A 13,008-nucleotide genomic window follows, 5' to 3' on the forward strand; every position below is an offset into this window, starting at 1 on the left:
AACTGTTCAACTGCGAACTCGATGACAAGGAGTTCGAAAAAACAACGCTTGGTGGAGACGCCTATTTATGATCAATCTACGGTAGGGAGTCCTTCGAGTAATCAACCCCCAAGCGTCAACTGTTCAACTGCGAACACGATGACAAGGAGTTCGAAAAAACAACGCTTGGTGGAGACGCCTATTTATGATCAATCTACGGTAGGGAGTCCTTCGAGTAATCAACCACCTAGCGTCAACTGTTCAACTGCAAACTCAATGAAAAAGAATGCAAGAAAACGACGCTCAGTGGAGACACCTATTTATGATCAATCTACGGTAGGGAGTCCTTCGAGTAATCAACCCCCAAGCATCAACTGTTCAACTGCGAACTCGATGACAAGGAGTTCGAAAAAACAACACTTGGTGGAGACGCCTATTTATGATCAATCTACGGTAGGGAGTCCTTCGAGTAATCAACCCTCAAGCGTCAACTGTTCAACTGCAAACTCGATGACAAGGAGTGCGGGAAAAGAATACTCGGTGGAGACGCCTATTTATGATCAATCTACGGTAGGGAGTCCTTCGAGTAATCAACCCCCAAGCGTCAACTGTTCAACTGCGAACACGATGACAAGGAGTTCGAAAAAACAACGCTTGGTGGAGACGCCTATTTATGATCAATCTACGGTAGGGAGTCCTTCGAGTAATCAACCCCCAAGCGTCAACTGTTCAACTGCAAACTCAATGAAAAAGAATGCAAGAAAACGACGCTCAGTGGAGACACCTATTTATGATCAATCTACGGTAGGGAGTCCTTCGAGTAATCAACCCCCAAGCGTCAACTGTTCAACTGCGAACTCGATGACAAGGAGTTCGAAAAAACAACGCTTGGTGGAGACGCCTATTTATGATCAATCTACGGTAGGGAGTCCTTCGAGTAATCAACCCCCAAGCGTCAACTGTTCAACTGCAAACTCAATGAAAAAGAATGCAAGAAAACGACGCTCAGTGGAGACACCTATTTATGATCAATCTACGGTAGGGAGTCCTTCGAGTAATCAACCCCCAAGCGTCAACTGTTCAACTGCGAACTCGATGACAAGGAGTTCGAAAAAACAACGCTTGGTGGAGACGCCTATTTATGATCAATCTACGGTAGGGAGTCCTTCGAGTAATCAACCCCCAAGCGTCAACTGTTCAACTGCGAACACGATGACAAGGAGTTCGAAAAAACAACGCTTGGTGGAGACGCCTATTTATGATCAATCTACGGTAGGGAGTCCTTCGAGTAATCAACCACCTAGCGTCAACTGTTCAACTGCAAACTCAATGAAAAAGAATGCAAGAAAACGACGCTCAGTGGAGACACCTATTTATGATCAATCTACGGTAGGGAGTCCTTCGAGTAATCAACCCCCAAGCATCAACTGTTCAACTGCGAACTCGATGACAAGGAGTTCGAAAAAACAACACTTGGTGGAGACGCCTATTTATGATCAATCTACGGTAGGGAGTCCTTCGAGTAATCAACCCTCAAGCGTCAACTGTTCAACTGCAAACTCGATGACAAGGAGTGCGGGAAAAGAATACTCGGTGGAGACGCCTATTTATGATCAATCTATGGTAGGGAGTCCTTCGAGTAATCAACCCCCAAGCGTCAACTGTTCAACTGCAAACTCAATGACAAAGAGTGCTAGACTTTGTGTATCACCAACATCATCGAAATGGTCATCAGAAATGAAACTGTTGCAACTGGAAAGCGTTTTAAATAATCAAAAATCTGTGGAGAGGTCTAATTATGATCGGTACACTTTGAAGACGCCTTCGAATACACAACCCTTGAAAGTCTTGCGTTCACGGATTATAATCTCAACCCCAAGCAGTCCTGTTATCTCTCCTCAAAGTTTCTTATTGTTGATGTCAGAATGTTCATCAGAAATGGAATTGTTGCAGTCTGGAAGCGTTTTGGATAACCAATGCTTGGAGACTCCTGTTTATGATCAATCTACGGTAGGGAGTCCTTCGATTAATCAACCCCCAAGCGTCAACTGTTCAACTGCGAACTCGATGACAAGGAGTTCGAAAAAACAACGCTTGGTGGAGACGCCTATTTATGATCAATCTACGGTAGGGAGTCCTTCGAGTAATCAACCCCCAAGCGTCAACTGTTCAACTGCGAACTCAATGACAGAGAATGCAAGAATTTGTGTATCACCTGTTATCTCTCCTCAAAGTTTCTTATTGTTGATGTCAGAATATTCATCAGAAATGGAATTGTTGCAGTCTGGAAGCGTTTTGGATAACCAATGCTTGGAGACTCCTGTTTATGATCAATCTACGGTAGGGAGTCCTTCGAGTAATCAACCCCCAAGCGTCAACTGTTCAACTGCGAACTCGATGACGAGGAGTGTGAGAAAACAACGCTCGGTGGAGACGCCTATTTATAATCAATCTACGGTAGGGAGTCTTTCGAGTAATCAACCCTCAAGCGTCAACTGTTCAACTGCAAACTCGATGACAAGGAGTGCGAGAAAAGAATGCTCGGTGGAGACGCCTATTTATGATCAATCTATGGTAGGGAGTCTTTCGAGTAATCAACCCTCAAGCGTCAACTGTTCAACTGCAAACTCGATGACAAGGAGTGCGAGAAAAGAATGCTCGGTGGAGACGCCTATTTATGATCAATCTATGGTAGGGAGTCCTTCGAGTAATCAACCCCCAAGCGTCAACTGTTCAACTGCAAACTCAATGACAAAGAGTGCAAGACTTTGTGTATCACCAATATCATCGAAATGGTCATCAGAAATGAAACTGTTGCAACCGGGAAGCATTTTAAAAGAACAAACATTTGAGGAGAGGTTTAATGATTATCTCTCCACTTTGGAAACAGCTTCGAATACACCATCCTTGAGGGTCTTGCGTTCACGGATTATAGCCACAGTGAGTCCTGTTACTTCTCCAAATTTTATATTGTCGTCAGAAATGAAAACGTTGCAGCCCGGAAGCGTTTTGGATAAAGAATGCTCGGTGGAGACTCCTGATTATTATTCGTATCCGGTAGAGAGTCCTGTTGATCCTCAGTCTCCGATATTGAGTCTTTCGATCGATCAACCCTCAAGCGCCAGCTGTTCAACTGTGAACTCAATGACAAAGAGTGCAAGACTTTGTGTATCACCAATATCATCGAAATGGTCATCAGAAATGAAACTGGTGCAACCAGGAAGCATTTTAAAAGAAAAAACATTTGAGGAGAGGTTTAATGATTATCTCTGCACTTTGGAAACAGCTTCGAATACACCATCCTTGAGAGTCTTGCGGTCACGGATTATAGCCACAGTGAGTCCTGTTAATTTTCCAAATTTTACATTGTCGTCAGAAATGAAAACGTTGCAGCCCGGAAGCGTTTTGGATAAAGAATGCTCGGTGGAGACTCCTGATTATTATTCGTAACCGGAAAAGACTCCTGATTATTATTCGTATCCGGAAGAGACTCCTGATTATTATTCGTATCCGGTAATGAGTCCTGTTGATCCTCGGTCTCCGATATTGAGTCTTTCGATCGATCAACCCTCAAGCGGCAGCTGTTCAACTGTGAACTCAATGACAAAGAGTGCAAGAATTAGTGTATCACCAATATCAAGGAAATCGGAAATGGAACTGGTGCAACCGGGAAGCATTTCAAAAGAACAACCATTTGTGGAGAGGTCTAATGATGATCTCTCCACTTTGAAAACACCTTCGAATACACCACCCTTGAGAGCCTTGCGTTCACGGATTATAACCACACCGAATCCTGTTACTTCTCGAAATTTTATATCATCGTCAGAAATGAAATCGTTGCAGCCCGGAAGCGTTTTAAAAAAACAAAAATCTGTGGAGAGATCTAATGATGATCTCTCCACTTTGAAAACACCTTCAAATACACCACTCTTGAGAGTCTTGCGTTCACGGATTATTACCACACCGAATCCTGTTACTTCTCGAAATTTTATATCATCGTCAGAATGGTCGTCAGAAATGAAATCGTTGCAGCCCGGAAACGTTTTAAAAAAACAAAAATCTGTGGAGAGAGCTAATGATGATCTCTCCACTTTGAAAACACCTTCGAATACACCACCCTTGAGAGTCTTGCGTTCACGGATTATAACCGCACCGATTCCTGTTACTTCTCGAAATTTTATATCATCGTCAGAATGGTCATCAGAAATGAAATCGTTGCAGCCCGGAAGCGTTTTAAAAAAACAAAAATCTGTGGAGAGAGCTAATGATGATCTCTCCACTTTGAAAACACCTTCGAATACACCACCCTTGAGAGTCTTGCGTTCACGGATTATAACCGCACCGATTCCTGTTACTTCTCGAAATTTTATATCATCGTCAGAATGGTCATCAGAAATGAAATCGTTGCAGCCCAGAAGCATTTTAAAAAAACCACAATCTGTAGAGAGGTCTAATGATGATCTCTACACCTTGAAGACACCTTCGAATACACCACCCTCGAGAATCTTGCGTTTACAGGTTATAGAATTATCCAGATATATTTTTGAACCACAACTTTCTCCACAATACTTTACATCGACAAAGTCGTCCAAGAAGTCGTTATCAAAAATGAAAAAAGAACACCGTGCCCAGAGGCTAAGTTCTGTTACCAATCCAGTAAGTTATAATCCTTGTTACTATCTGATAAATGTTATCTATTTGCCCTGAAATTGCTCTGTATTATGATATTATACCAACAACTGAATAATTTTTAAGATAAAACTTGGTGGTGGCCTGTAGCACACAATAGAGTGAAGCAGTGATAGATCCCATTGTTGCATCATTTTGTGATCTCCAATTGGAATTATAGTTCTTGATACTATTTGCTTTTTAACAGCACCTATCTAAGTTTAGCAATTTATTGGTTTCAAAGAAATCTTCGAGATGGTATTTATATTTACAAACTCGACATCCTTACATTTTTGTTATTGAAATTTTGAAAAATGGAATCGTTAATAATCAACAAAACACTGAATAGATTGACAAGGAGAAAACAATTAAAAAGGATGGTTCGATCCGATGGATGGATTAGCAAGTCACAAAAGTTCTTGAATGTGATTTTAAGTCAAAAATCATTTTGAAGTCACTGTGAAATAATCTTTATTTACTAAGGGTTCTGTGTAAAAGTATTTGAAAAATACTGTAGTAGTGTAATTCCATTCTTCACAGGGGCCAGTTCGACTATACTTGCGTAAAATATTATATATAGAGTCATATTATTTTATTGACCGATTGTATTTTATTGTGGCTTTTAAATTCCTCTGTCATTTAATTCATTTTTCAATGCAAACATTTTTTTTATTCAACGAATAATGAAAAGATTTAAGAATGTAACATTCTAATTATTACATACATACATAAAAAGTGAGGGAGAAGGAGGGAGGGAAAGCAGGAATCGAACCTGCATCTCTCGGGTATTGCGCCCACCCACATTGACAATGCTGAAGGAGTCATACTAAATTTTAACTGGTGGCTTTAATACTCACTGGATCACTTTTTAAATTGAGCTACTTATTGGCAGTCGGCTTTTGTATTTTAAATCAAAGTAGGTATTATTTTAATTATTAACCGACGTCATGGATCACTCCAATTATTCTCTCCATTAGTAATTAAAGTAATACCTACATTGAAAAAACTACTAAAATACAAAAGCCGATCGGCAATAAGTAGCTCAATTTAGAAAGCGCTTCAGTGAGTATTAAAAGCTATTAATTAAAATTGGTAGTAGTGGTAGTAATTAAGTATTAATCCTTTAGCATTGTGGTCAATGCGCGTGGGCGCGATACCAGTGAGATGCAGGCTCGATTCCTGCTGGGTGTCTTACTTTTTTCAAAAAGATTTTTTCTATTGGTTATAATATTATATTTTCTCAGAAGTGTATTCAAAATTATGTATGGCAAATAATTTCATTTCATTGACTTTTGTTTTTAAATATCTTAATTATTATGCGCAACGATTTTAAAAAAATACCGCATTAAGCGTTGTGTAGAAACGAAGGAAAAATGACAAAGTAAAACTAATTATTGATAAAGAAGATATAGTTTTATAATATCAGATTCTTATAGTATTATTTATTTATTATCAGTTTCTCTAAGACTCCATATCATCATTCTATGTCGTGAACCTCATAAATCGAAAATATTTTTTTCATCAGACAGTAAGAACAGTTTTTCGTTTTGATTAGAATTTCGAAACAATGATTGTTTTGTTTTTATAGGTTTGTAAAATTATCCGTTCTATGGACAAGAATTACGAGGTTTTCGTAGATTGATTGACATGTTATGATTGTAAGAATCATACACAAACAGAGAACTTTAAATAATGTTTGAGACTTTCATGGTTGTTCTTTTATCATAATAGATTTTTGGGTTTCCACCGTGTGTACTTAACGTACTGGGCTCGTTGCAGAGGCCATTATCAAGAGATGATATGTTTTATTCATCTTGTGATCATGACAAAAAAAAATAGTATATAAGAGTATTACATAATTTTTTTTTTCCTATTATAAAGTGTCCACGATTGCGGAGTACTTTACTTTTAAACCAAGTTACTGGATCGAAACTAAGGGTAAAGAATTTTAGCACTTGTTTAAGGAAGACAACGAAAACCGCAAAAATATTAATTGGGTTATATTTGAAAACGTTGTGGGTTCGGGCTCTTTTATTAAAATTTAATGTCCGATTCGGCTTCTGGTCTCAATTTTGGAAGTTACATTTCTTAGAGAGCAATATGATAAAAAACCGTTAAAGCTAAAAGTAATAAATATAAATATAACATTTTTGTTTAGTCAATTAATATGTTATCCATGAACATTTATATTGTGGGCATATGAAGTAATTTTGCAATTAATCTATTGGCTTCCAAAAACAAGAAATACTCGTCTCGTCGTAAAATTCATAAATATGTATGGAATCAGCGCAATCGTGCTTAATTCAAAACACAACGAAATGTCTGTACGTTTAAATTTGTTAGCAATCTTTTATTCTGCTCCAGTAAAAATGAATTATATTTTGCTTTGTTTTTTTATAAGCGTGTCTCGGTGAACATTTGTTGTTTTTTTTAGTTGGACATGCGCCCAGTCAGTATGAGTCGAAGAACTAAGCCGCAAAGTAAAAATCCTCCACCACTCGTAAGTTACAACACATTCATTATTGTTATCCACTCACTCATAGAGTTTACTTTTGATTTTGCGGGAAACCATAAGTACCTATATTAAAAGAATATTGTTCATCTCTAGTAAAAGATTAGCGATTTATAGTAAAAACTAGTAATTAGGTCTGGGGCAAAGTCTCGTAATAGTTATTCGAATTTAGAATGAAATGGAATATTCCGATGGTACTTTGAAACGATTAGGTGAAATCAAAGTGGTGGAAGAAAAACTTTTTCGATAGCGATGAAGCCTTTTTAATATGATAGTGAAGCTGATAATAAAGTTAGGCTATTGATTAAAGTCATTTCGCATTGTGGGTTTATTTATAAGGGGTACTTTGCATTAAAATTACAAATCGAAAAGATTTTTTTATACAATGTACCTACCATCATTATTATGCACATTTTTATCAGTAGGAATAAAAAAAATCTTACGCAAATTACCGAAAATGCTGTCATGAGTGTTACTTCGATGAGTTTTATTGATGATAAATTGAGTTGAACCACAGTAAGCTCTAAAAGTTATAATTAACTGGTGAAACATTTTATAATATTTCACTGGTCTGTCCAGGTGTAGTTAATTATTAGTATCTATATTTTTTGGTTTTTTCACATTTTGTTCTATCGGTGGGAAATGTAGAAAATATATTTAGGCTTTATAGATGAAGGTTTTCTTCAACATTTTTGTTATAAATCAATTTTGTTGTTGGACGTCATTTGATGTATGATGCGGTGTCCAATTGAAAATCTGTTTTTTAGATGGACATGCGGCCAGGCCGTATGAATCGCCGCAATGAAACGCAAACGCAGAGTCACCAGCAGAGTCAAAACCGTCGCCCTGCTATGGTAATGCACTTTCAATGTATCAAGTAATCCGTCAATTTATAGGTTTATTTAGTCTTTCCGAAATTTCCAGGTTAAGGCCTTTATACTTCACATCTGTGGCGAAGGGTGGAGGTAGATTGCGGAGATCCGACATAACCAATGCACACTTTGTCAGTCACACTTATTTGTTTTCATTGAACTATGAACTATTATGGTTTTTTAAATTTGATTAAAACCTGCATAAACCTCATAATAGATTAAAAATATTCTTTTATCTATAAAATATCAAAAATGATGTATAATTTTATGGTAAGTAAAAGAATTTTTGGTACTGTTCGGTTATACGGAATACAGCGGAAAACACATTTTGAAAATAGCCGATAAACTGGATTATTTGTTAGTTTGGGTTAGGTTAGGTTAGGTTAGGTTTGGTTTGGTTAGGTTAACCTAACAAATAATCCAGTTTATCGGCTATTTTCAAAATGCGTTTTCCGCTGTATTCCGTATAACCCAACAGTACCGAATTTTTTTATCTATTATGATTTGCTTTGGGCAGGGTTTAATTGAATTTCAAAAACTAAACAATACCATTTGCAATTTAAATTCTTAGTTCAATGAAAACAAATAAATATGACTGACAAAGTTTTGTATGCACTATTTATGTTTGATCTCCACAGCCTACCCACATCCTATGCAACTGCTACACACAATATGTAAATAACTAACAAAAAGCAATTGTTTATGTAGAAATTTTGCTTTTTTTTAGTTGTTTATACTCATAAAGTTTTAAATGCTCAAGGCATAAACATTACATATCTATATCATAAATAACAATCTTAGTGTGTAAAAATTTGAGATGATTTCATAATGAAAATCGATTTCCACCGAGTAACCGACCTTCTGTCGATGGCAGTAAGAATTCTGTGTTAGATTAAATTAATACTCATCTAGTTAATCCATCCATCTAAACTCAAATTTGGGATCACAGAGATTATCAATATAATTTTTTTTTGTAAATATTTCACTATAATAATGTCGACATAAATTTTACTAATGGTTTTATAAATGCTTTTAAAAATTAATAAATATAAAAAATCTTAACACCACTTCACATGGACGTACTGAAATATGACTATATTCTAAAACATTAGAGCGAGAGGTTTAAAAGAATACTATTTTATGTAATAAAAATACTTTATGTAGTCATCAAATGTTTAAAATAAATATAAAGGATAATAAGGCTTCAAAATTATGTAAATAGATTATCTACAACGGTTAAGGAATGTCCAGGATCATGCTTTGAAAATAGCATAAAAGCTACATTTTGACGTACGCTGAGCATGTCCCCTCTTAATCCATTTTATTTAACTCTGTTTAATCCGTAATATTAATTGACTTATCACCCTTGCATTCAATTCTTCTTTTGATAGTATTATTACTGTCTATACAAATATTTTAATAAAAAGTTTGTATAATGTGTTCTTATCTGACAACTTTGAATATATATGTAATATATATTCGTACATAATTATAAAAAATATTCCTAAATAAAACTTGCAGTCCTACCTTTAGAACCAATGTATAGAATCAATGATATTAAAGAAAACCTCCTTCTATAGAGACAGAGCCTAAATATATGAAAATGACGCAAAAAAGGAATGAGAAAGACCTGAGTTCCAGGATTTAGGCTTATGGTAAATGTTTTTACGAGTCTGGCTGGGTAAAGAATTGTATTATTAATTGTGTCATAGGCCGAATCTTCATCATCCTCCAGTGACATCAGTGTCGGGCAGCCATGTCCCCTCACAGGAAGACCATGGTTGTTCCAGGCAGAAGATACCACAGAAACTGAAACCAAAGCATGGTGGTTGGAAAGTTAGTATGAAGTGCATTGATTGATTGATTGCAATAATATATTAATAAAAAAAATAACTACAGTCGAACTTGGTTATTACGAGGAAGACGGGACCGACTGAATTTTCTTGTTATAATTAAGCATTACTCGTTATATCAGAGAATAGGTATTTTTAAATGAGCGGTCACATAACACAAAAAGTCGCAAATCAAACAAAAATAGAAGTAGAACATAAAAAAATCTGAACACCATCGTAAAAATCCCCGAAACAAGCATGGCATTCATAGGTACCTACTGACTTCAGCTTGGAATTTTTACATGAAATTTCAACCATATGCGTGGATACTTTGTCAAGTTGTCGGCGAAAACACCAATTAGGTACTTAGATAATTAACTAGTGTCATAAATGTAATCCGATCCAGGCGGCATCGGTCTACGGTCGGATTTCATTGCTTAGGGTCAAAAATGTTTTTAAACGATCAACACATTAACAGTTTTAAGAAAAGTTTTGATGATATTTTTGCTCGGTATATCCGATAAGTAGCTCGTTATAAAAGTGAATAAATGTATGGAGAAAATCATAAACTAAAATGTCAACGAAAGTTTCTTCATTACATCTGAGATCTCGCTGTGTCCGTGATCGTAATAACCAAGTTCGACTGTATTTAATTATTGTTAAGAATCTACTTCCACAATAATGTATTTTTAAAGCACCCATGAACTAATAAAATTGGTATCAGGGTAATTCACCTACAAATTCTTTCTTTTGACCATGTCCGATCCTAATAGGATCATATGGGCCTCCACAGAGCGAAGGTTTGTATTAATAGATTTTTGCTTTTATGAGAAATGGATATCTATCAACCTATTAGGTCCATGCTTTGACTCAAAACACAAATATGTATTTACCAGACCCAGGATTTGAACCTGGGACCCACGACAGCCGACGCATAACGTCGTTGAAACTAGAAAAATGTGTAACTCCGTTTTAATTGAAAATTGACTGTGAATGCCATCTAGTGGTCGTTGTTAATATCTACTCGTCTTGTAAATGATGTAATTCCAAAAAAATTGTAACATTGTTAAATCATGGATGATTTAACTCCATAATCATATATTTGTATACGAAACCATAATGTTTTTTGTCTCTCCTGTAAAGTAGTGTTTTTGGAGTTACACAATTTTGTAGTTTCAACGATGATAAGCCGCTCGGCCATTGTGGCAATCACAAATTACTGTGTAAGTAAGACCCCCAAATGCAAGGTCATTGTACAGTTCCATTTTTTAGAATCAATGAAATATGGCATACAGTAAGTTAAAATATACCTGTCTGTTATATGTACATAGCTAATTGTGTTTCCAATTAATTGCATTTGTGTTAAATTTTTGACAGATCATGGGAGGAATATGTTTGGTGCAAAGCGTAGCCCCGCTGTACCACCTGTACCATCGCCATTCTCTACTAGGTAAGAATGATTTATTACTGCATATCCAACAAAGAAAGGTAAATTACCACTTTCACTCTATGTGGTCACAAAAAGGTCACCTAATCATAGGAATGATTGTTATATCTATATTATTATAGCCAGGGTCGATCCAATGCTGGGTGAAGGTCTCCCCATAATTCTCTCCACTTTTCTAACTAAGCGTACTCATCTCAGAAAGGTTATTTCTCTAACAAACTGCGAAATGCTACACAAGAGATCGCCGTTAGGCTATTCTCCTACAGTTCAAAGAGCCTATTGCATGACAGAAGGAAATTAGGCCTTAGTTTAAAGTTCGGGGATTCACATCTTCTTTTTCTCTCACTCCTACAGCAGGCCTCGAGTGACACAATATGAATCAAGTGATACAACGAGATCATGCAGGCTTCCTCATGGTTTATTTGAAAATGTTTTTCATGTAAGCTGGTTTAGGGAATATAGACTGGAGTGCTTAATGCTTACCTTTCAAAAAATATGATAACTGAATCACTCAATGTAAATGCACTTTACAATTTCACGATTAAATGCCTACTGTGGTGCGATTGATTAAATTCATGCCGCAATTGACGTATTAGACTTGCTTGCTTTAGTTAGATGAATAGCTAAAAAAAGTCTTTTGGGATTTTTTTTTGGTCGAAATGTTTTTGGTTGAACTAAAACCGGTGTAACCCGGGCTAAAACCCTTTGTCGTACCATCCATTATTATATATTTTTTTAATTTTTTGGCACCTAAGCATAAAAAGGTTCACCACCCATGTTCTATGGCATTATGATTAATGATTTTATGTTAATTTTTACAGATGGATTGGGAAAGAATTTGAAATCCAAGCCAAAGGTAAAAAAAATCAGCTTATGTTATTTGTGTCATAGAATTGAAAAAACAGATATTATTATAGCGGGTTTTGTGGTCTAAACAGATTAGAAATAAGTCAGGGGTTCAAGTCTGAGCAATTCGTAATTTTTCAAGGAACAAAATATATTTCATTCCTTTTTTTAACAATTCAACCATGGACCACCATGCCAAATTATAGCAGTGAAACATATCGTGGAAACATCTAGGTTTGAGAAAATTACATAATTAAAAACTAATCAAAAATATGTAGATATTTTATTCTAAGTGCAATTTCACACAATATAATGTAATGAATTATAACTTTTAATGCACCAAAATCATATGAAAAATACGAATTATAGGACTGAATTTTGAAAGCATATAGAAAAAATCATGACAATTTAATTAGTTGGATCTTTGGCATTAGATTTCTTCAATCAATTTTTAATAATCAGTAACATATGTGGATATTACTATTCATAAACAGTTATTTAGATTCGTGTGTAGTTCATATTCAACTGTATTATGTTCACTGTTGAAAATAATGATCCACATAAATAAGTTGAACCTGAGCATAATTTTATTGAGATCGATAGAGAAACTTAAAACGTTTTCAGTTGAAAAGGCCAGATCTTGTTGGTTTCTTGATTTTTCGATTTTAAAAACTTTGTACTCAATCATGCCAAAAAATCGTGTGAGTGGTTTTCCTCTACTTAACCATCTTATATTGGTGTTTAGCGTAAGCTCCGTTTTCTGTTCCTTTTCAATTTCCAGCAGTCTTAATCATTCAATATTATAAAATGCACAAATGATATCGTGGGCGCATGCGGGCATAGGTTTGGGAA

General features: G+C 35.8%; 1 protein-coding gene across 2 annotated transcripts in view; it reads left to right on the top strand.

The window, feature by feature from the left end:
• Window positions 1–13,008, top strand: part of LOC147080028 (uncharacterized) — a 38,298-nt gene that overhangs the window by 14,049 nt on the left and 11,241 nt on the right. Inside the window, exons 3-7 of one of the 2 annotated variants that reach the window (XM_085947758.1) lie at window positions 7,082–7,147; window positions 7,927–8,013; window positions 9,744–9,867; window positions 11,241–11,313; window positions 12,132–12,166. In XM_085947758.1, the coding sequence (XP_085803884.1) occupies window positions 7,082–7,147; window positions 7,927–8,013; window positions 9,744–9,867; window positions 11,241–11,313; window positions 12,132–12,166 (385 nt within the window). The remainder of the gene's footprint in view (window positions 1–7,081; window positions 7,148–7,926; window positions 8,014–9,743; window positions 9,868–11,240; window positions 11,314–12,131; window positions 12,167–13,008) is intronic. The other variant, XM_085947765.1, reaches the window with a different exon arrangement.

Source organism: Rhyacophila brunnea, unplaced genomic scaffold (assembly GCF_057557595.1).
Source record: "Rhyacophila brunnea isolate RB1 unplaced genomic scaffold, BYU_Rbru_1.0 scaffold_1, whole genome shotgun sequence".
NCBI lineage: Eukaryota > Metazoa > Arthropoda > Insecta > Trichoptera > Rhyacophilidae > Rhyacophila > Rhyacophila brunnea.